The 24,524-nt window shown below is 43.5% G+C and overlaps 1 protein-coding gene across 2 annotated transcripts in view; it reads right to left on the bottom strand.

The window, feature by feature from the left end:
- Positions 1–4,530: 4,530 nt before the first annotated feature.
- THOC2 (THO complex subunit 2) overlaps positions 4,531–24,524 on the bottom strand; it is a 54,019-nt gene continuing 34,025 nt past the window's right edge. Inside the window, exons 24-39 of one of the 2 annotated variants that reach the window (XM_087972145.1) lie at positions 23,647–23,788; positions 23,253–23,410; positions 22,482–22,610; positions 20,654–20,785; positions 20,371–20,555; positions 18,251–18,426; positions 17,136–17,229; positions 16,171–16,625; positions 13,777–13,835; positions 11,635–11,730; positions 9,018–9,155; positions 8,362–8,431; positions 7,945–8,105; positions 6,643–6,719; positions 6,501–6,548; positions 4,531–5,494 (exon numbers count right to left, since the gene is read on the bottom strand). In XM_087972145.1, coding sequence (XP_087828271.1) covers positions 6,521–6,548; positions 6,643–6,719; positions 7,945–8,105; positions 8,362–8,431; positions 9,018–9,155; positions 11,635–11,730; positions 13,777–13,835; positions 16,171–16,625; positions 17,136–17,229; positions 18,251–18,426; positions 20,371–20,555; positions 20,654–20,785; positions 22,482–22,610; positions 23,253–23,410; positions 23,647–23,788 — 2,100 coding nt within the window. In that variant the 3' untranslated portion in view covers positions 4,531–5,494; positions 6,501–6,520. The remainder of the gene's footprint in view (positions 5,495–6,500; positions 6,549–6,642; positions 6,720–7,944; positions 8,106–8,361; positions 8,432–9,017; positions 9,156–11,634; positions 11,731–13,776; positions 13,836–16,170; positions 16,626–17,135; positions 17,230–18,250; positions 18,427–20,370; positions 20,556–20,653; positions 20,786–22,481; positions 22,611–23,252; positions 23,411–23,646; positions 23,789–24,524) is intronic. The other variant, XM_026674777.2, reaches the window with a different exon arrangement.

The following is a 24,524-nucleotide window of genomic DNA, read 5'->3' as shown; positions in this document are numbered from 1 at the left end:
AAAGAGTACAGCCTCCTTCCTTCTAGCACTGCTGATGTTACCTAATTTGGTAATGAAACATCTGCAAGAAAGCCACCAAGCTCAGAGAGCCCCAAGGACCCCAAAGAATGGAAAAAAATTGTGATCTACTTTCTCCCAGCATAGGCAAAATAATAACTTTGTGGGTTAGATGTCTTTTGTGAGAAAGGGCCAGTTGTAAACTATGTACTTTCTGCATAACGTGACCATCTATCAGGTGACAGGGAGCAAACAATGCACAGGGAAACTTGCATTTCTTCTTTCTTTATTTGGATTCTTCACCTTGCAGTGTGGACTACAATGGACAGAAGTATGTTTATTTATTGAGGAAACGATTTCCACGTTTTGGCATGGAAAAATCCCACATCCGTGTTGGCAAGATGCATTTTGTTATTTTTTAAAAATCCACATGGGTTTGGTTTAAAAGAAGAAAAACCATCAATGTTACAGGCACCGGCTTATTTTACAAGATGAAGTAAGTTGAAGGAACAGCTTCCTAATCAAAGAACTTCACGGTTTGATTGGCTCTGATCCTCTCTAAGCCTTTCTGGAACATTTCTTTTACAAAGCCGTGGTTTTTTTGTGTTTTTTTTAACCATTCCTTCTTTTCCTTTGTATAATTTAGAGCAATGCTGACATGCAGTGGCCAGTTCACTCCGTCACTAAATATTGATTTTCTTCCCTTGGTTTCTTTTTAGCAGTAGGAACCCCAGAATGGAAAAAATCCAAATAACAAGAGTTGGAAGGGACCTTGGAAATCTTCTAGTCCACCCCCCCCCCCCCTGGTCAAACAGGAAAAACCCTACAGCATTTCAGACAAATAGCTGCCCCAGTCTCTTCTTGAAAGCCTCCAGTGATGAGGCATCTACAACTTCTGTAGGCAAGCTGTTCCACTGGTTAATTGATCTGTTAGCAAATTTCTCTTTAGTTCTAGGTTGCTTCTCTCTTTGGTAAGAACAGAACAGAATGACCGAGTTGAAAGAGATGACTTCTATCCAACCCACTGCTCAGGCAGGAACCCTATGCATCTCAGAAAATGGTTGTCCATCTCTTCTTAAAAACCTCCAGTGATGGAGCACCCACAACCTCTGAAGGCCAGCTGTTCCACTGGTTAATTGTCCTCACTGTTTGGATGTTTCTCCTTAATTCCAGGTTGCTTCTCTCCTTGATTAATTTCCATCCATTATTTCTTGTCCTGCCTTCAGGTGCTTTGGAAAATAAGTTGACCCCCTTCTTCTTTGGAGCAGCCCCATAAATACTGGAACACTGCTATCATGTTCCCCCTTGTCCTTCTTTTTACCCAATTCCTGCAACTGATCTTTGCATGTTTTAGCCTACCTCGACAGTACTTTGCTTACTCGTTTTTTAAAAATTCTTTTTTCTAAAAGAAAAAGCAGATTGGGTAGATTTCCCCCGCTCCCTCCCCCTGGGACTACATCTCCTATCATCAGATTAGGGAAACCTTCAGTGTTGAAGCACCCACAGTTTCGGGAGGCAATTATTCATTCCACTGGTTCATGGTTCTTGCTGTTAGGACGTTTCTCCTAAGCTGCCTAGGTTGCTCCTCTCCTGGACGAAGGTGCTGTCTTCCTCACTTGGGAGACTTTTAAATTTAAAGAGCAAGAGGGTACAAAAAGCCACCTGGTTCGCCTCGTGCACAGAAAGAAATTTGGAATTTCGAAATAAAAAGGTTAGGATATGTTCAAGCACTCATGAGTTGCCATGTGCGAATAGACGGCAACATAAATTTTCTAATAAATAAAAAAGGGGGAAATCTTTTCCAGCCCTTCAATCTTTTGTTATCTATCTATCTTCTATCTACATACCTACGATCTATCACCTATCTTCTATCATCTACCTGCCTACCTACCATCTACCAATCTTCTATTATCTATCTAGCTATCTTCTAGCTATCATCTACCTACCTACCTACCATCTATCTTCTATTATCTATCAATCTTCTATCATCTACCTACCTACCATCTATCTTCTATTATCTATCAATCTTCTATCATCTACCTACCATCTATCAATCTTTTGTTATCTAGCTATCTTCTATCTACATACCTACGATCTATCATCTATCTTCTATTATCTACCTACCTACCTACCTACCTACCATCTGTTTATCTTCTTACCTACCTCTAATATAGGGGTATTTTTTTTGCAAAGGTAGTCCTCGGGTTACAACCCCATTTGAACCCAAAATTTCTCTTGCTTAGTGAGGTAGCTGTCGTGAGCTTTGCTCCATTTTGCAACCTTTTGTGCCACAGTTGTTAAGTGAATCTGGCTTCCCCACTGACTTTGCTCATCAGAGGAGGGGATCAGGTGATCCCAGGACACTACGACCATCATAAGTACGAGTTGGTTGCCGACCGTCTGAATTTTGATCGCATGACCCTGGGGAGAGGCTGCAAAGGTCACGTATGTGAAAAATGGTCTTAAGTCACATTGTTCAGTGCCGCTGTAACTTCAAAATGGTCACTAAATGAACCATCAGAAACTGAGCACTACCTGTACCAGTGGATTGAGATTTAATATTTGTGGTTTTACAAAGTGGTATAAAAATGCATATTCTGTTTTTCTCTTTGCGGCTCTTTTGGGCCATACAACCCTTTTGCAAGCTTGGCTAACCGAAGGCCCAATTTTTTAATTTATTCTCTCCTTGTTTATAAATTCCTCCTTTTATTGAGATATCAAATCTTTTAAGGTTAAAGCTTTTAATCTACCGGAAATGCTCTTAAAAGCGAGATGGGCAGTATCTAAACTTCCTAATCTATATATCTATTATCTATATCTGTATCTCTGTATCTCTATCTATCTATCTATCTATCTATCATCTATCTATCTATCTATCTATCTATCTATCTATCTATCTATCTATCTATCTATGTCTATCTATCTATTTCTGTATCTATATCTATATATCTATTGTATCTCTGTATCTATCTATCTCAAAACGAAACACCCCTCACGCATCATCACCAAATCTCCAAAACCGTAGCTTACAAACTTGACATTTGGCACGTATGTTCCTCTTGGCTTCTAGGTGCTCACTAAGAAAGGATTTTTCCAAATGACCATCAGAGCATTAGTATTTCCTATATTATTATTATTAACACGCTCTAATGCTAAGGAGTTCTACTCCCCCTTCCTACCTGAAAAGAAATCTGTTCCAAATGCAAAACACAAGCAGGAGTTTCACTTTCAGAGCACCAAGCAGCTTTAGTACAGAACAGTTGAGCTAAGCCACACCCAGGCTCTTTGCTGTCTCCTTCTTGTTCATATAGCAAATACTGTTTCAGTTTCCAAACAGCCCTCAACTCTCTCACACACTGACTCATCTGGACACTAGCCAGATGAATACCGATGGATGCTGGTAGGCAAAGGCAGAATTTTTCCCACTCATTTTCCTCCCCAAAACTAAGCCCGACCACATAGTTTTGTAGTGAAGCACGGGTATCGGAGCTAGTCATGCAATATTTTAGAGTCTGTATTCAAGGCTTTTAACCAGCCACTCATTATCCCTCTTCTTATTTAAAAAACAAAACAAAAACTCCTGTAAATGAAGTTAAACGTTGAATTTACCACGAAACTTTTCTCAGGAAGACAAATCGTTACAAATTGATTTCAAAGCCTCAATGGCCTTTTAAAACGATTAAAAGAAAAATCATTCGGACAAACAACGAAGGCTTGTTATCTTCACTTTAGGAAAAGAAAGCAAGCCAATCCATCGTAAAATCAATGTTTCCCTTCCTGAATTGCTGAACTGCAGAAGACACAAGTGAGATTTTCCAAGTTTCATTCTACCCATTAAAAAAAAAAATCTATTCTCTCACCCTTTGTATAAAATTGGTAGCTGTATAAAAAAAAAAAAGCTTATTTTTTGCAAAATCTTTCACTCTCTTTTGAGAAAGATAATTACTTCAATCCGCCAGATTCTTACAAAGCCTTCTGCAGCAGGTTAGTTAAATTGATAGGTTATGTCTTCGATTTTTTTTCTTTTTTCTTTTATTGTCCTCGCTCTTATTACAAGGTACCAAAATCAGACATTTCCTTCTAGAAGCTTTTTCGATGCTTTTACGACTGAAAAGCCAAAATTGATTGATTTATTTTTTTGGAAAGTGGGTAGGGAAAAAAATTGGGTAAATTTTATCTCTTCTTTTGATCACAGTAAATTGAGTTTATAGGAAGACCACATGAATTATACAATTTCAGCTAATTTTTTTTTTTTTTTTTTTGGGGGGAATCCACCGACGTTATTTGTTATTAGGACATTGCTCTAAATAGCTTTTCAGACATCTGAAAGGGGAAAAAAAAGTATCAGGAAAGCGACGAGGCCAGGAAAACACGCGACAATAGACGTTCGGGAAGTTTGCTACAACCGGTTAAAAAAAACAAAGGGAACCCGCCACATTTTTTAAAAAGTTTTTTTAAAAAATAGACAAGAGGAGAATCGAAATAGGGAATGCAGAACCGCGAAAATGTCAGAATAAGCAACGCACACAAAGATTTACGACCCATTGAGAAAACTATTCTTTATTTAGAAAAAAGATTACACTGGTAGAATTTCAGATAAAAAATTGTTTTGTCTGTTTTTTTTAAAAAGGTCATTGTGAAACTTTTTTTTTTGTGTTTTTTTTTTGTGGTTTTTTTTTTTTTTTTTTTGGACTAAAAGTCCCACCGATACAAAGTTCCTGTAGCTGTAATATTGAAACCTAATTGGTCTGAATTCATGTTCGGAAGAAAGCAGTTTTCCCCATTTCTTTAAAAACATTATGACAAACGTTAAGGAGCATCATGCGGAATAACAGAGCATGGGGCATTCCTCTGTTTCCTTTCTTCTCTCTCTCTCTCTTTTTGAACTTCACTGTTGTGCACATAATATACAAATACTTTCCTTAGCATTGCTTGAAAAGTGCCCCTCCCCCCAGTTTTAGTTATCAATACTAAAAACAATAAATAAAAACTGGATTTTTCTTTAAATGAGGTAAAAATCCAAACGTTCAATAACTTGTTTTTATTGGTTGTTGGGGTTTTTTTTTTCTTCTTTTTTTTCCCCAAACACCTAAAATAACGCATTTCCAATTGAAAAGAAAAATTAAAAATAATAATAATAATAAAATGGCTAAACGGAGGAAGTATTTTTGATTAACCTAAAGTAAGAACTCTGTACATGTGGGGAGAAACCATCATTTGCACGATGGCAACTGTTGGCAGCACATTGTGCTAAAAATACGGAACAGGTAACACTTCCAGCCAGTACTGAAAATAAATGTTTTAAGAAACTTAAGCGACGAGTTAAAATTACAGTAATGTACAAGTCAACCATCAACATCTTCAGCAACGGGAGAGATATAAAGCAGAGAGGTGAATAAGTTAAGGAGATGGAGACAGGTCCGCTTCATTCACAATCTTCTGTGCAATCAAAAATTATGTCTGGTCACAGCTCACCATCTTCTTGTCTGAACCTCACCTAAGAGAAAGAGAAATGCAATTACTACTAAGAAAGAAGCTGAAACAAGCTTAAGTAGCGAGAATAGTCCACCACTGATCCAATTCACTCAATAAAGTAGAGTTAATATGCAACTATTGGGACGCGGTGGCTCAGTGGCTAAGACGCTGAGCTTGTCGATCAGAAAGGTCGGCAGTTCAAATCCCTAGCGCCACGGAATGGAGTGAGCTCCCGTTACTCGTCCCAGCTTCTGCCAACTTAGCAGTTCGAAAGCATGTAAAAATGCAAGTAGAAAAATAGGGACCCCTTTGGTGGGAACAGCGTTCCGTGCGCCTTTGGCGTTTAGTCATGCCAGCCACATGACCACGGAGACGTCTTCGGACAGTGCTGGCTCTTCGGCTTTCTAATGATGAGCACTGCCCCCTAGAGTCGGAAATGACTAGTACGCATGTGAGAGGGGAACCTTTACCTTTATTAATATGCAACTGAAGTGTAGGAGAAGAAGAGACAGAGCCTGGGAGTGGAGTCAAGAGAGGATTTAGCCTAGAATCATTACGTGTCCACAAATGCTCTAAGTTCAGCTCCGATTTGCATTCTGTTGAATTTAGCCCCAATTTAGTAATGACTGTTAGTTGATTAGATTCTTGTGTGTAGGCTTAACATATGGTTCTGATTCTTCACATCTGACATGAAGTGAATTTAGGGTTCATCTAGAAGAGTTTCCAAACCGTGGCCATTTAGGACGACACAGGACAGGATATAATTATGGGAATGGACTATCAAAAATATTGCAACCCTAAATTTACTTTTTGATTTAAATACAAGGGCGTTTATACAATCATCTCAGGGCTCATGCACGGCGCTTCATAGAGGAACTCCCAACTTTATTCACGGAGAACATTCTTGTAGGCCTCACCTAACTCACACGAAACACTCAATTCCTTCAAAGCCATTCTCAACAGGAATGAGGGGCAACTAACTACTTGCTTCCCTCTCCAATGAGAAGTCCAAAAACAATTACGCTCACCTTGGTCAGAACAGTGCTCATTATCTGTGTTTGTCTGAAGATTTATGGGTGGATCTAATGTTAAGGGAATCATGTTTTTTTAAAAAGAAATGCTTAGAAAACAATTTCAACCAATCCGAACGATAGTGCAGCAAAAGGATATTGTTTTTTTTCTTCTTTGTTCCCAGTACTATCCCGTTTTTCTTTCTTCTCTGTTTTTTCTTTATCGTGCCTGGATTCCTAGACAAAAATGAGAGAAGGGGAGAAAAAAAATTAAACGTGACTTAAACACATCATATCTTAGCAGGTTTTGTATGAATCGGGGAAAACTGTGAGGGTTGTTGTTTTGGATAAACTAGTGAATTTGTTTTTCCGAAACAAAACTCTACATTTTTGCCTTCCTCTTCTCTCATTCGATAGTCCCAAAGCTATTAAGGGTGTTTCTGGTTAACTAATTCTGGTCCTGAAGACAAAAATAAGCTTCAGAAGGTACCGGAAATCCAATGTTCAACCTCGTCCAGGGATCAGCAACCCACGGCTCTGGAGCTGCATGGGGCTGTTGAGCCGCATGGGTCTCTTTCATCTCTCTGCTGTGGCTCCTTGTCACTGGTCGGCTCCACAATTGGTAGGGCTTTCGGTTAGGACAGTGTTGTGGTTCGTCAGCAGCTTATGCAGGCGGCAGTGGAATTGGACAGTGGGGAAGAAAGGGGATCACTCCGGGAGTCTGGAGAGGACTCGGATGAGGGTCCTGCATTCGATGCAGAGATGGGGCCATGGCCATCCACGAGTGGGATGCTGACTCCAGAGCTTCCAGAGTCTGGCAGCAGCGAGGCAGAGGAACAAGGGGAGCCTGTTCCCAGTGTGCGTGTGCGCAGAGCTGCTAGAAGGCGAGAGCAGCTGAAACAAAAGGGGCGACTCGGGAGTAAGGCTGGGGCCCCTCCCATTAAGGTATAAAGGACATGCAAAGGTAAAGAAACCTTTGTAGGAAGCAAAGTTCGTTCGGTTCAGGTTCATTCTTAAAGCTCCTTGTACTTTCTAGTTCATTTGACGCTTCTGTTATTGGCAGCGCTTCACAGGAAAGAAAGGTGGGTGCTTATCTCGAGGGACTGTTTGAGATTCATTACCGGCTGGGAATGAAAATAATTCCCAGCGTTGCGATAAAACAAGACTTGTTTTTAAAATAAGCGTGTGCCTAATTACGGTCACAGAAGCCTTGGTCAGAACAACATGCTTGTGAAAGAAGGCACGGAAGAGGCTTGGAATATCTGCCATGCCAGGAGGAGACTTCACGGTGGGGGAACTGGATTTCTGACTGGCTGCAGAATTGAACAGGGGGGCTTCTGTTTAGGACCTTTGGGGCTCTTTGAGTGTTTAAGTTTGCCCACCCTTGAACTAGTCAAATGAAGGGAGATATCTGGTTACCGTTTACCAGACAAAAAATAAATAAATAAAACAACTGCTTTACCTTTTTGCTTCCAGAAGAGCTTTTTTCCATCTTTTCCACTTTGATTGAATCACCTTTCTCCTTGCTTGAAGACTTTGACTTGTTCTTCTCTTTCTCCTTCTCATTTGAACGAGGGGGAGAGTCGGAAGGACTTTCACTCTTACTATGTTTGGAGGAACCAGCTGGAGAGAACAAACAAATACTCTCAGTAAGCTACCCAAGGAGCCAACGAGGGATTATCAAGGAGGAGGAGGAGGAGAGGAGGAGGAAGAAGGAGGAGGAAGGAGGAGGAAGAGAAGAGGAGGAAGAGAAGGAGAAGGAGAAGGAGGAGGAGGAGGAGGAGGAGGAGGAGGAGGAGAGGAGGAGGAGGAGGAGGAAGAAGAAGAAGAAGAAGAGGAAGAGGAGAAGAAGAAGAAGAAGAAGAAGAAGAAGACATACTTGTTCCGTTTTCCTCTTTCCGACGCTTGGTTGAATCTTGGGGGACTTCGCGGTCATTGTTCGAATGATCCTAGATGGGTAGGACATCAAGACAAGGTTTGCTTTTAGAAACACAGGTTTGTAAATTTTAGGCATCAAACTAGCTGAGCTACTTCCCTAGTTCCTTTAAATGATAAATTTCTAGACCAGGGGTATCAAACTCAAGGCCATATCATGTGGGTGGCAGGGTGCTTAGATCTGGTCCACGGGGCTGCTCTGGAAACAGCGAAGGACTGGCCCGCGGTATCTCTGTCAGCGAAAACGGAGCTCTGCTTTTGCTGGCAGTGGGCTCCAGGAGGCCATCATGGCTGTAAACGGGGCCCCAGGTGGGGGATGTGTACGGGGACCCCCAGCTCCATTTTTCCTGGCAGAGGGCTGCAGGAGGCTGTTGCATGCCCCAGCCCTGCCTGGGCCACCACAGGTGCCCCTGACACAGGTGATGTCGAGCTGGCCACGTCCATTCTGCCCCCCCCCCCCCCAAGGTGATACACCACTGTGATGCAGCCCTCAATGATATCAGTTCCTCAAAGAAAAGGAAAAAAAATTTTATTCGAAAGGCTGGAGAGAATGGGTCATCTTAGCACTCAAGTGTCACGAGTAATGCAGAAATCACCAACCCTTTTTCGGTCTTTCTTTTCCTTTTCGTCTTTCTTTTCTCTCTCTCGGGATCTTTCCCTTGATTTGTCCAAATCTTTCTTGTCTACTTCTCTCTCCTTACTTTTGGACAACGCTGGAGCAGAGTGGTTAACGTAGTGCTGTTAAATCAAAAGCAAGATCAAAAATTACTATATCGCTTCCAAGGCAATTCCACTCCATCTTGCACCAAAATGCTGGTCTACCTCTCTCTCTCTCTCTCTCTCTCTCTCTCTCTCGGGTAGATTGTCTCATATCATGCTGGAAATATAGTGAATGATTACAAAATGCAACCAGAAATTCATATATATATATATATGAGGCTCGCTGGTCAGAAGGCTGCAAAAAAAGGAGTTCAGGTGATCTCAAGCTATGGCAACCGTCAAAAGTGTGAGTCAGTTGCCAAGAACCTGAATTTTAATCTGCACGACCATGGGGATTCTACAGATGTCGCAAAAGTGGGGAAACGGCGATGGGACTTCCAAGGGTCACTAAACCAACTGTTGTAAGCTAAGGACGACCTGTGTAACAAAATACATTAAAAAAAAGATTCGATGTGGAACTGGTAGGAAGAGTCCCGCACACTCCTCACCCCACAGATAAGCTATTTTCAAAATTTTGAGACCCCCCAATATTCTTCAGGTAGCTTCAGTACGTCTCTCGTTTCTCCCAGATGTGTCCAACCCCCTGGTGTTGTGGTTAGCTGGCAGCAGGTGCGGACGGCTGAGGAGAGCGAGGACTCAGATGAGGGGCCAGGACCATTAGGGAGAGGACTGCTGATTGTGGGGGCTGGCAGCAGTGATGAGGAGGTTTTCCCGAGGAGCCTGTGCCAAGTGTGCGTGCATGCAGGATTGTTCGCAGGAAAGAGCAGCTACAACAGCACGGGCGACTCGGGAGTAAGGCTACAAGGTAATGGCCCCTCCTTTAAGAAGAGGCTGTTGTGAAGCGAATGTTTTTTGCAGGAAGCAAAGACGTTTTGAAACTCAGCTTCTTGGACATTACAGTTGGTATTTGAAGACTCTTGCGTTGTAAACTTTGATTTGGGACGTTTACATGGATTCTATTAGTGTTGTGGTTAGTCAGCAGCAGGTGCAGACTGCTGAGGAGTGAGGACTCAGATGAGGGGCCAGGACCATTAGGAAGTGGACTGCTGCCTTCAGAGATTGTGGGGGCTGCAGCAGCGATAAGGAGGTTCCCGAGGAGCCTGTGCCAAGTGCGTGTGCACGCAGGATTGCTCATAGGAAAGAGCAGTTACAACAGCATGGGCGACTTGGGAGTAAGGCTGCAAGGTAATGGCCCCTTCCTCAAGAAGATAAAAGCCAGCTGTGAAACTAACCTTGTTTGCAGAAGGCAAAGACGTTTTGAAACTCCAGCCTTGTGGACATTCTAGTATCCTGAGTTTATATTTGAAGATTCTTTTTTTGCAAATTATTTCTTGTCTGTTGGCAAGTCTCGCACAGTTTGGCAAGGCTTGTGCTTATCACAGCTAATTATTTTGTAAAAGCATTACAAGGTTTCTGTTCCTTTTGAATTGTGTTTGATTTGTTGGAAAAGGGTGTGGGTCAGAACACCTGGTCAGCAGGAAACCCTACATCATTTCAGACAAATGGTTGTCCAATCTCTTCTTAAAAGCTTCCAGCGTTGGAGAATTCACAACTTCTGGAGACAAATTGTTCCACTGATTAATTGTTCTCACTCAGGAAATTTCTCCTTTGTTCTAGGTTGCTTCTCTCCTTGATGAATTTCCGAGTCATGTTTTTCAGTGCTGTTGTTCACTTGGTTGTAAGCTGTAATGTTGTGGTTCGCTGGCAGCCTGTGCAGACGGCAGTGGAATCGGACAGTGGGGAAGAACGGGGCCCAGTTCAGGAGTCTGGAGAGGACTTGAATGAGGGTCCTGCAGGGATGGGGACCAGGACCATCTGGGAGTGGGGTGCTGCCTTCGGAGTCTGGCAGCAGCGAGGCGGAGGACCCAGGGGAGCCTGTTCCCAGTGCGCTGTGTACAGAGCTGCTAGAAGGCGAGAGCAGCTGAAACAAAAGGGGCAACTCAGGAGTAAGGCTGGGAGGTGATTGCCCCTCCCTTAAGGGATAAAAGTCAGGCCAAGATGATGAACCCTTTGCAGTAAGCAAAGTAGTCCGATTGGTTCAGAGTCATTCTTGAAGCTCTTTGTACTTTGGTTGTTGTTTTTTGTACTTCGGTTGGTTTCTTCTCTAGTTCATCTGACACTTCTGTTTTTGGCAGCACTTCACAGAACCGAAAGGTGGGTGCTTATCTCGGGGGACTATTTTGAGATTAATTCCAGCTGGGAATGAAAACAATTCCCAGCATTGCAACAAACAAAGTCTTGTTTTTAAAATAAGTGTGTGCGTAGTTACGGTTTAGGAAGCCTGGGAATGGCCAAGTCTCTGGAACAGACTGAGAAAAGCTGCCCGCAGGGTCGAAAGACCACAAGTGACCTGCCTGCCACAACTGTACCCAACTTACAACCTGGCCAAGCTGCGCTGCGCTCCTTCACCGAAGCTTTGAAAGACCTTGCCGTCCCTGCAAAAGCAACCGTTAAAAATCGGAAGATGAAGAGAGAGGGGGGGTGGAAAGACTCAAACCTTAACTGCGGAATCCTTGAGTTCGCTGAAGTTGTCCTGTGGGAAATGAACGGAGACGACACGTAAGGTCAGAGGGTTCTCAGATACCACTGGAGCCTGGGGAATGCGAGGCAGAACCTCAAAACAAAACAAAATCCAAAAAAAAAAAAAGAAGAAGCAGCTTCCCCCTCCGGGAATTAAAAACAGCATTAATACTTTCTTAAGGCAATTGTATGCACAGCGGCTAGGCTAATTACACATGGATCAAATCAGCTAGTGAGCATTATGTGCTCATGCTTTTTAAACATTGCCTCCCCCCAAAAAAAATCTATTCTCTACCAAAACCATCTAAGTTCTAGCCCAACCATCATCATCTTTGTTTAACGACCCCCATAATCCCTTGAGGGTTGGAGACCGGGGCAACTGAATGGAGCTAGCAGAGCGTTTACTGGCCGGATACCCTTCCTGTTGCCAGTGCGGAGTTTTGTTCCGCAGATAATATTCTCATTGTGCCCAGAGAGAGAGAAATATCTGCCTTCTACCTAGGATCGAACTCACAGCCTCCTGATTGTGAGGCGAGAGCTCCAACTCCAGGCTACCGCACCCACTCCTATCTAAGTTCTAGTGCAATGATTGGGAGAAATTGCAATTTTGGGCTAATGGAGGTGGTCTTACTCCCCTGCACGGTTCCTATTCTCTTGAAAGCAAACATTAAAAAAAAGAAAAAAAAGAAAGCTGACATCAGACTAGAAATGACGGCTGGGTTTCTCGCCACAGCGGGCTGTCGTTACGACTGGCTCCCGAAATGCAAACACCCCCCCGGCTTGCTCTAGAACGATGGTGCGAGGGCCCTGTTCTAGCTATTCTCCATTGCGAGCCAACTTCTTAAGAGAGCCTTTTTAAAAATAATAATAATAATAAAAAAACATATTTTTTTTCCTCTAAACGTTGGCAAGTCAAGAGCGACATTCCCCCACGTGGCCCAGTGCGCGGACAAAGTGATCGGTTAAACTTACAGTTGCAACGCTTCAACGTACTGCAAACTCAAAGAATCCATGAGGATGGGTGGTTTTTGGTTTTTTTGGGGGGGGGAAATTTAAAAAAAAAAAAAAAGGAAATAAACACGGAGCAAGGAATTGCTACCCTGAGTCTTCAAGAAGGCTGCAGCCCGGGAGGTTTTTTTTTTTTAGAGGTTTGTGCTGTGCTCGGCTCCTGGGGTTGGTTTTGTTTTTCGGCTTCTTGAGTGGAAGACTGGGCTGCCACATCTGGTATACGCACGAGCGCAGAGCTCAACGGGGTTGTAACTCAAGTGGAATAGAAAGAAACCTCGCAAGGAGGTCGGCCTGAAAATACACAACTACAGGAGAACTGATCATCAAGGCGACTTATGATTATTATTTTTTTTTAAAAAAACACGACTCTTCAAAGCTTTTGAAGGCTTCTCTCGGCTCAGCTGGAAGACATTCGACAAGCAGCGTGATGAAAGGTATAGCAAGACGCCATCGCTCTCCCGGTTTTCTCTGCAAACTCTTCCAAGTTTACCGATCGATTCTTCCCCATGAAGGCAGGAGAAAGAAAAAACCAACACCACCAAAACCAAAAACTCTCACGCTTCGCTCGGCGTGCTGCGAGAGATTCGTTTGCTTGTAGCTACCACTGCACTCCAAAGATCTCTCTATATATATGTATATATACGGATGTATATATATATATATATATATATATATTTGTATATGTATATATATATATCTGACTGTTTAAAAATGGCGAGGCACTTCTGGCTTGGTTTGAACGTTTTTTTAAAAAACAACAACAAAAAAATCTTGATATTTCCATACTCTATTTACAATGCTTTGTGCTAGGTCCTTGAAGCTTTCATTTTTCTTTTCTTTTTTCTTTTTCTCCTCTAATAATAATAATAAAGAGGTTTCGATTTTATTTACTTTTGAAAATGATTTTTTAAAAAAAGAGTCCACCGATCCGTCAAAAGGAATGCATTTCTTTTTTTTTAAAAAAAAATGCATCGGGGAAAAAATATATATATAATATAACCTCCAAAGGCTTCAATTCGGCACCAAACTTGAAGGAAGGAAGTCGACACTGGCATTCCGTGTTAGATGAGAGCCTAGAAAATGGGCGATACCTTCCTCAGGCCATACTAACCTTTACACTTGAGGAATGTGATGGAGAAGAATGGGTATCTATTTTGCGGCGTTTTTGTTCTGAAAGACGAATGAGAGAAAGAGAGAGAGAGAGAAGTCGGGAGGTTAAACCAGTCCATGTGAATCGGGCATCCGTGCTGGGAAGAGTCTACAAAAGGCGGCAGGGCTAATTTCTTTGACACGAAAACTTTAAAAATTGTTGATCGGCTAACTAGCTGGGCCCGCCCTCTACCCAAAATGGGTGAAGCAGCTCAAATGTTAGGGAAATGGGATTGAAGATTGAGATGGTTTGAGAGCCAGTTTGCTCTAGTGCAGGGATCTTCAAACTTGGCAAGTTTAAGACTTGTGGACTTCAACTCCCAGAATTCCTCTTCCAGTCATGCTAGCTCAGGAATTCTGGGAGTTTGAAGTCCACAAGTCTTACACTTGCCAAGTTTGAAGACCCCTGCTCTAGTGTTGAAGGCAGCAATCTAGAAACCAGGAGATGGTGAGTTCTAGTCCCGCCTTAGGCGTGAAAGCCGACTGGGTGACTTTGGGGCAGTCACCAGGAGATGGTGAGTTCTAGTCTTGAATTAGGCATGAAAGCCGGCTGGGTAACTTTGGGGCAATCACCAGGAGATGGTGAGTTCTAGTCCCACCTTAGGCATGAAAGCCGGCTGGGTGACTTTGGGGCAATCACCAGGAGATGGTGAGTTCTAGTCTGAATTAGGCATGAAAGCCGGCTGGGTGACTTTGGGGCAATCACCAGGAGATGGTGAGTTCTAGTCCTGAATTAGCATGAAAACTGGCTGGGTGACTTTGGGGCAATCACCAGGAGATGGTGAGTTCTAGTCCCACCTTAGGCATGAAAGCCAGCTGGGTGACTTTGGGGCAATCACCAGGAGATGGTGAGTTCTAGTTCTGAATTAGGCATGAAAGCCGGCTGGGTAACTTTGGGGCAGTCACCAGGAGATGGTGAGTTCTAGTCTTGAATTAGGCATGAAAGCCGACTGGGTGACTTTGGGGCAGTCACCAGGAGATGGTGAGTTCTAGTCTTGAATTAGGCATGAAAGCCGGCTGGGTAACTTTGGGGCAATCACCAGGAGATGGTGAGTTCTAGTCTTGAATTAGGCATGAAAGCCGACTGGGTGACTTTGGGGCAGTCACCAGGAGATGGTGAGTTCTAGTCTTGAATTAGGCATGAAAGCCGGCTGGGTAACTTTGGGGCAATCACCAGGAGATGGTGAGTTCTAGTCCCACCTTAGGCATGAAAGCCAGCTGGGTGACTTTGGGGCAATCACCAGGAGATGGTGAGTTCTAGTTCTGAATTAGGCATGAAAGCCGGCTGGGTGACTTTGGGGCAATCACCAGGAGATGGTGAGTTCTAGTCCTGAATTAGGCATGAAAACTGGCTGGGTGACTTTGGGGCAATCACCAGGAGATGGTGAGTTCTAGTCCCACCTTAGGCATGAAAGCCAGCTGGGTGACTTTGGGGCAATCACCAGGAGATGGTGAGTTCTAGTTCTGAATTAGGCATGAAAGCCGGCTGGGTGACTTTGGGGCAATCACCAGGAGATGGTGAGTTCTAGTCCTGAATTAGGCATGAAAGCCGACTGGGTGACTTTGGGGCAGTCACCAGGAGATGGTGAGTTCTAGTCTTGAATTAGGCATGAAAGCCGGCTGGGTAACTTTGGGGCAATCACCAGGAGATGGTGAGTTCTAGTCCCACCTTAGGCATGAAAGCCAGCTGGGTGACTTTGGGGCAATCACCAGGAGATGGTGAGTTCTAGTCCTGACTTTAGGCATGAAAGCCGGCTGGGTGACTTTGGGGCAATCACCAGGAGATGGTGAGTTCTAGTCCTGAATTAGGCATGAAAACTGGCTGGGTGACTTTGGGGCAATCACCAGGAGATGGTGAGTTCTAGTCCTGAATTAGGCATGAAAACTGGCTGGGTGACTTTGGGGCAATCACCAGGAGATGGTGAGTTCTAGTCCTGAATTAGGCATGAAAACTGGCTGGGTGACTTTGGGGCAATCACCAGGAGATGGTGAGTTCTAGTCCTGAATTAGGCATGAAAACTGGCTGGGTGACTTTGGGGCAATCACCAGGAGATGGTGAGTTCTAGTCCTGAATTAGGCATGAAACCGCTGGGTGACTTTGGGGCAATCACCAGGAGATGGTGAGTTCTAGTCCTGAATTAGGCATGAAAACTGGCTGGGTGACTTTGGGGCAATCACCAGGAGATGGTGAGTTCTAGTCCCACCTTAGGCATGAAAGCCAGCTGGGTGACTTTGAACTTTCCAAGGAACTCCTTTCAGCTGCTGCAGCTGTGGATAAAGAGCCTCCTCTGTTCAATAGCCTGTGCTTTTTGTATGAAAATTAAACGCTGGCCCAAACCAAAAAAAGTCAACCTACCCCTTTCAGTATCTGAAGTTTCGGATCGGGGAACAGGTGACTTCAAGGACCCAGCAAGTGGAACCTTCTCTCCTCCGCCTCCTCCGCCTCCTCTAATGACTTCCTTGGATTTCATCTCCTTGGTTACTTCTCTCTCTCTCGATGGCTCCTTCTCTCTCTCCTTTTCCGCCATTGATTTGGACTCGGCGTTGGTCACAATATTCTTGGATTTTTCCTCTTTGGATGATGGCTTTTCCTCTCGCTTGATTTTCTCCTTCTCTTTGTCAACCTTCGGGGTCTTCTCCTTGGGTTCTCTGGCCTTCTCTTCTTTGTTCGCCCTCTCTTCTTTTGGCTTATCCTTCCCGTCTTTGCCAAGCAATTTAGCTTCAGGAGTGCCAGCTGGGATTTTATCTTTCTTTTCCTTCTCTTTCTCCTTCCCGCATTTCTCTTTGTCCTCTTTGTCTTTGACAAGCTTGCTGCGACCGAGATGAGGAAACGAGCGTTAGCATCGGGACAGCTTAAACAACCCCGCTGCCTTTCTCTCCTTAGCCGTATCTGTACAGGTTAAGTCTTTTGAGTTACGACCAGTGCTAGGTTTCTAAATATTTTTCCTACTGGTTCTATGCGTGTGCGCAGGACACAAAGACTGACCTCCATGCTGAACTCTTTTTATAGCTCAGCTGAGGCGCAGCAATCCGCTCTGGGCGCAAAGGGTTCAAACCCCACCATGTTAACTCTGGGAATTTCTATGGGCCCCAGAGAAATGGGATCAGGTGGCCAATGAGCTAGCAACAGGGGCTTGGCCGCAGTCCACTTCTTTAGGCTCCAAAGGCAGTGACCACGGCTCCCATGTTGCTTTCCCACAGTAGCAGGAAGCATCAATAAACATTTCATCTGTTTTCCCTCCCCCAAGGCTGTTTCTGTCCTTTGCAGCCTCTCGCCAGGAGATTCTGCATTCAAAAGATACCAAGGCAGCTGGCCCTCACCTGGTGTTTCCATTGCTGGCAATCACCTTGGGCGTCGCGTTGACGGCTTTGTTGACCACTTTAACTGCACCCTGAGACTTTTCCTTCAACTTATCTGGTTAAAAAAAGAGAGAGAGAAGAAAAAGGAAAGAAATTACGAATATCGATGAAGTGACATTGTAAACATTTCGGAAGGGATGACACTCTACTAGCATCCTAGTAGATTAACAGATTAGCGGAGTTGGAAGGGACCTTGTAGGTCATCGTCAAACTCCGCTGCCCAAGCAGGAGATCCTACACCTATTGTGGCCTGCCAGCGGCCATTGGAGCTGGCAGAAGATTCAGACAGTGAGGAGGTTGGGGAGGAACAAGGGCCAGTCCTGGATTCTGGGGAAGGCTCTGATGAGGGCTCTGCGTCGGAGGCAGAGATGGGGCCGGGGCTGTCTCAAAGTTATCAGCTGCCTTCAGAGTTGGACATCAGTGGGGCAGAAGAACAGCTGGAGCCTGTTCCCAGTGTGCGCATGTGCAGAGCTGCCATGAGAAGGGAACAGTTAAGGAACAAGGATCGACTCGGGAGTAAAGCCACAGGTGGATGGTGAATGGCCCCTCCCAGAGGGAATAAAGAGGAGCGGAAAGGGGGAGTGGTGTTTGCAGGAGACAATTAGTTCAATTCATTAGGGTGAAGATCTATTCCTGACTTCTTGCCAAGTAATTACTGCTACAGCCTGGCGTTTGGAAGATATCATCTTGGCAACTCTCCAAGCCTGATAAAGGTCTGTAGTTGTGAAATCTCTTGAAAGACTGTTGGCCAGGACTTTGCTGGAGAGAAATTCACTTTAAACTAAATAAAGGAGGAGTTGGCTTCGTGCTTTTGGGAAACCTAGATCAGAACACCACCATTTTTGACGCTTAAATGAGATGGCCGACCATACGCATCGAATGAACAATACGTCCTGATCATTTGTCTACGTTTACACGTTTGGAGTAGATGTACATGTTTATGCCAATGAGGAAGCCACGTGCAAAGGATGCAACTGATGTCTATTTGCATCTCAGGCATTCCAGGCACATCCCGCAGTTACAGGTGTCTAATAAAAAATGAGGGTTTTTGGCAACGATGGTGGCAAAACACCCACCTGTCTCCTCGGCGGTGCTTTCTTCCAATTTAGCTGTGTTGATTGTGAGCGGAGGCAGCCCTGCTCCCCCAGGCCCGTTTTGCACCATTGTGGGCACTGCGTTCCGGGTGGGAAGGTCCTTCTGATGGAAATCGTTTTCAGGGACCATTTTTCTACTTTTCAGTTGGCCAGAATAGCTGAAAGTCGCACACAGGGTTAAATAGGGGCAGAACACAGAGGCCGAAAAGCAAGTCACACACACACACACACACACACACGCACGAACGTTAGAAAATGTTGCTGCTCAGGAAAGGAGAAAAATTAAGGATTTTCACTACTGGCAGAGGTACCATCTTTTTCACTAATGCTTGGTTTGGTACAAGCTTGTGTGGATAAAAAAAAAAAAGAACCCTCTTTCTAGGTTTTAAAGATTTGCTCTCTTAAGCCTCCTGTGACCGCTTAATCCTTATTGAGACCTTTATTGTCAAAACTGCCCAAAATTAATTCTTTTTTTTTTCCCCCTGTGCTCTAAATTGCTGGCATTTAAACAGAAACTCGGGAGTAGTCTTAAAAACCAAAGAAAAAAATTCTGGGTTTTCGCAGTCGCCTTTGTGTAGGTTTCCCTCGACGTATGACCACGTTTTGAGCCCGGCGCCTCTGCAGCTAAGGGAGTTAAGTGGATTTCCCTCCTTTTTCTTGCCACTGTTGTTAAAGTGAACCCACCGCAGTTGTACCTGTGCTGCCTTTCTACCAACTGCGGATTTGGTACAGGGTTGTGGGGTTCTCTTAAGCCTCCGGGGTGTCCTTAACCCTTAATGAAACTTCGATAGTTAAGCATCTCTGGTTGCATGAAATATCCTTTGGCTAGCTTTGAAAAGAATAATCTAAACTGCTGACATTTGAACAGAAACACACAGCTAGCCTTAAATTGTGTCCCGGGATATAAAAGAGAGATTATCTAAGAAATACAAGGTGAAAGGCAAGGGAGGCAAGTTGGGAGCATATAAATTTAATAAATAATGTCCCCTTTTGAGACCGTCGGACACGCATCAGTGCTAGAAAGGAAAGAGGAGAGGAGGAGGAGGAACTAAGGTGATTAAAGACCTGGAGACTAAAAAATATGAAGAACAGTTGCAGGATTTGGGTATGGCTAGTTGAGAGAAAAGAAGGACTGGGGGTGACATGATAGCAGTGTTCCAATATTTGAGGGGCTGCCACAAAGAAGAGGGTGTCAAGCTATTCTCCAAAGCACCTGAGGGCAGGACAAGAAACAAGGGATGGTCCATTGGGGAAGCCAGTCACTTAACAATTGTGTCACTATCTTATCCACTGGAGCAATTCACTTAACAGATGTGGCAAGGGCAAAACTCACTTAACAAATGTCTCGTTTGAACCAGTCAAAATTTGGGGCTCAAAATACCTGCAGTCTGTGCTGACCAGGCCAACACAGAGAAAGCAAAAATGGATTCTGTAGGATGGATTCAGAGTTGCAACGTCTTTCTTTCCTTCCTGGCATTAGTCATTCTACCAGGTGGCCTGAAGGGAAGAAGGGAAGCAAAACCAACTCCTATTCCAAAAAGACCATCCATTTCAGCCTTTCCTCTCTTTGGGCTGTTCCTGATTTTGACAAGAACTTTAACAGAATAGCTGTTTTGTTTTCTTCTGCCCTCCCAGGCCCCTTTCCCTCTCGAAAGCTTCAATTCTGTTCTATGACTCATCTTGATAAGCCTTTGAAAGCTCTTTTAAAAGGCTGCCAATTTAAAGGCTTTGAACTTTTAATGGCGTGATTTTTTTTTAAAAAAATTTCTCTCTCCTCTGTCAATTTTACTTCAACCAGAGGATGCACGATATAAACTTAGAAAGGTTTTGGCCCTGAGGAAAAAAGATTCTTGGGCTGGTTAAAATCCAAGATATTTCCTTACGTAGATATCAACCATTTTACAATCTAAAAAAACAGAAACAAAACCCTCACACCAACACCCACTACCAGTGTTCCCTGCATGACTGATGAAAACAGTTTTCCAGCATGAGGTAAAACCCAAACTCAAGATTTAAAAATAGTGCTTCCTCAGCGGGGGTGTGTGTGTCTTTTAGACAGACAGTTTAACTTTCGTTTCGTGGAAAGGGAATTATTTTGTTACCCCATGGCTAATGCATATAGGTCTGGTCTCTTTTCTTTCTCTTCCTCGTAAATCTTACGGACTCTTCTTTCCAAGGCCTGGCCCAGATTCACCACCTTTGGATACCATGGCAAAATTTTGGTCAGCACGATCAGGATATTTCTGATATGTGTATATTCCCCGGTTTCCAGACAGTGTACAGACGCCTGGAAAGGGGGAAAACAAGAAAACGGAAAAATAACATCGGACACAAGATGCCCCTCGCCACGGTTCAGGCCCGGTTCAACGCCATTCCTGAATTTACCTTGGTTAACTTATAATGCCATTTGTGTACTACGTGTCGGAAATTTTCGTAGTCTAACTGGTCGGCTTTGTTCACAGCGTCGTAACCACTGGATCGCAGTACTGTGATGAAGCCAGGATAGTTACCACATTCCTGTGTGCAAACAATGGAAAAGGATAGCAATAGCACTTAAGACTTATATACCGCTTCATAGTGCTTTACAGCCCTCTCTAAGCATTTTACAGAGTCAGCCAATGGCCCCCAACAATCGGGGTCCTCATTTTACCCACCTCAGAAGGATGGAAGGCTGAGTCCACCTTGAGCCAGTCAGGATCGAACTGCTGGCAGTGGGGCAGAGTTAGCCTGCAATACTGCATTCTACCCAATGCACTGCCACAGTTCTACCTTTTTTCTATTTTCTTTTCCTGATTCCATCTTTTTTGGAAATACTTCCAGCCCAAGTTCTACCTATCCTATCCTGTCTGGATCACAGAAAAACCCCAACCCCCCCGCCAAATCCCTCACCATGACTTCAAGAAGTAACTAGAAATGCTTTGGGCAGATCCCCTTACCCATTTCTAAAATTACAAAAGAGGTGGAAATAACAAGGTTAAATGTAATGGATTAATGCACCCATGGCAATTCATCAGGAGTTTCTCTCATCCCAACCTAACACCCAGGGTTGTTAAAGAAATAAGAAGGAGTGTTGTGTATGTTAATATCTCTCTTAGAATAGCCATAGCACTTGTAAGTCTTATATAGTGCTTTACAGCCCTCTCTAAGAGGTTTACAAAGTCAGCCTCTTGCCCCCAACAATCTAGGTCCTCATTTTACCCACCTCAGAAAGGATGGAAGGCTGAGTCAACCTTAAGTTTTATTTGTTTTATTAGTATAATATATAAAAATTCTATTTCAATTGAACAGCGTGTTGTCTGGGTACAATTATTTTTAGGCAATCCTAATTGGATTGTTCACAATAACATATATCACAATAACATTAATACTGGAGTGACAATAATATTTTGTTTGTCCATTTTAACAAACTTCCATTTTAACATTTATCCTTTTTATGTCCCTTTCTAACTTTCTGTTTTTATTGTCTAGCCACCTGTAAAATAAGTCCCATGTCAAAAAGTATTTAGTTTCTTCTTTATCTTTGGTAGTGTTAGTCTATCCATTTCTTCACAAGTACTGTACATATTTTGAGAATTATTTTCACCGATTAACTTTGCCCTCCCACTTTTATAGAATTGTATGAAAGTTTGAGTCAACCTTGAGCTGGGAAGGGAAGGGAAGAAGGAAAATAGCCATAGCACTTAAGACTTATATACTGCTTCATAGTGCCTTACAGCCCTCTCTAAGTGGTTTACAGTCTCAGCCTCTTGCCCCCAACAATCCAGGTCCTCATTTTACCAACCTTAGAAGGATGGAAGGCTGAGTCAACCTTGAGCCTGGTGAGATTCGAACTGCCAAATCGCAGTCAGCCGGCAGTCAGCAGAAGTAGCCTGCAGTACTGCACTCTTAACCACTGTACCACCGTGGCTCTTTGGATGGTCTTTCACCAATATTAAATTATCTCCGGTGACTCCTGATTCCTTTCTAAATATATGTAAGTGGAGACTCAGTCATCCAGGCCAAAAAGGTTAAATCATGGAAACGGAGCCAAAGTTTGCTAAAACGGAGACGTTTTGTTGCTCATCCGAGTAAATTCTTCAGTCAAAATTAGGAATGAAAATTTTGGGTAGTCAGAGCGTCGTTGGAATGCTCCGAATCCTGCCACACTGACCGGAGGGGTGCTGGTTCCCCCCTTCTTAAAGCACAATCAGGTGTTCACGTATTTTAAACGTACCTTTTCGTATACGCTTTTGTCGCTGTGCCACTGGGTTACGGTATCTAGCATGCAGCACAAAAATCTACCATATCGACTGGCTTCATTTTCGGTGCAGCTGGCTACTGTGTAGATGATATCGGAGAACACCTAGAAGAGAAATCCAGGCATTTTAAAAAGAAAAAACCTGTTATGCTAAAAGAAAGAGGTTTCAATATTCCTAACATGCCAATATTTTAGTTTCTTTTGTTTTCTTTTGTTTAAAACACACACTAAAGAGAAATCTTCCCCTGGGATTATCAGTCTGGGACTTTGTAGGTTTTTATTTTGTTAAAATGAAAGTATGGGAGGAAGAGGAGGAGGAAGAGAGAATCAGGGGAGGGCAAAAACCTGGGAACCAGTTGTCAAGCCATTTGTGTAAGTTTGTGATCCACTACTTCTTTCATTACTAATCTGCTAATTTTGCTGCTGATCTGTTGCTGTCTAGAGTAAATAAAAATGAATTTTAAAAAATCTTCCAGTAAAATTTATTTGTACACCATCCAGGGTCCCTCTAGAGGATAGATAGATAGATGGATGGATGGATAGATGATAGATAGACAGACAGACTGATGATAGATACCATAGATGGATGGATGGATGGATGGATAGATGATGGATGGACAGACAGATGAGATAGACAGACAGACAGAGAGATAGACACTCACATAAAATAGTCTTTTTTTCCCTGGCAGGAAGGGCCTTTCAATGATTCTAAGGCAAGGGGAGGCCAAACTTAAAAGAGTGACTTACTCTGTCATAACAAAGCAACGTGGAGAAATTGGGTGTTTTCTGCTGATGCACCAGTTCCACAAAGCGAGCACAGTAAACAGCATCGATGGCAGAGAAGATACAGCGAGGAAATATGCACAGCTGCAGAAACTTGGTTATGGTCTCGTTTTTCGTCGACTCTTAAAAAAACATTTCAAAAAGGAGGGAGGAAAGGGTTAACTGTTACGCCCGCCTGTCTAGGGCGGCGTTTCTTGGCCTGGGCTGTTTTAAAACATCTGGATTTCAACTCCCAGGATTCCAGAGCCAGTGCTGGTTGGGGAAGTCTGGGAGTTGAAGTCCAGATGTTTTAAAGTGGCCAAGGTTGAGGAAAAAAAAACACCGAGGAACATCCCGCACAACTGACCACACAACTTACTCGCAAGGAGCCAGTTGTCCTTTTCAAGCTTCAGCCTTTGCAGCACCCTTTCCACGTGATCCAATTGCTTCTTTTCCTCTTCGAGAAGTTTATCCTGAAGGGCTGTACAGCGTTCTTTTTCTTTCTTCTTTTTATTGGGAGGCTAGAGGACGAAAAAAAAAATTATCCACACACACACGGCATTCACAACGCTTGCCAAGTCAACTGTACGTCTCAAAGGTGCTTTTCCAAAAAGGCTACTGCACTTTCTTGGTTTTTTTTTTTTTTCCTTTCCTTGAAAACGTTTCACTTGCCATTCAAGAAAGTTCTTCAGTTCTTCTTCAGCTGAAGAAGCTTCTTGGCTGAGAAGCGAAATGTTTTCAGTTCTTCAAAATGGAAGAAGCCTCTTGGCTGAGAAGCAAAATGTTTTCAGGTCCTCTTCAGAACTGAAGAAGCTTCTTGGTTGAGAAGCGAAACGTTTTCAGTTCTTCAGATCTGAAGAAGCTTTTTGGTTGAGAAGCGAAACGTTTTCAGTTCTTCTTCAGAATCGAAGAAGCTTCTTGGTTGAGAAGTGAAACATTTTCAAGGAAAAAAAAAAATAACAACAGCAGCAAAAGTCTAGTTGCCTTTTGGGGGGAAAAAAGTACCTTTGGGACAACCATGACCTGGATGGTTGAGAATCTCCATAAAAATATGAACTGCAATTCTTATAAAAAGTGGACTTCAACGGGCCAACATTGGGGTTGCAGAAGTACCTGCATTCTGACTGGGACCACATCCTGCATTCTTTAACCCTCTTTGTCCCTAGTCTGCTAAAATAAAAAAAAGGCTTTATAAGAAGTTCAGCGGCCTCCTGTAGAAAGCTAATGACCTGTTAAGTCGTTCTTTACTCCTAGCAC

Source organism: Notechis scutatus, chromosome 10 (assembly GCF_049901735.1).
Source record: "Notechis scutatus isolate UNSWTSFEM ecotype Mainland chromosome 10, rNotScu1.2, whole genome shotgun sequence".
Lineage (NCBI taxonomy): Eukaryota > Metazoa > Chordata > Lepidosauria > Squamata > Elapidae > Notechis > Notechis scutatus.
This window is presented reverse-complemented; position numbering and strand designations above follow the sequence as displayed.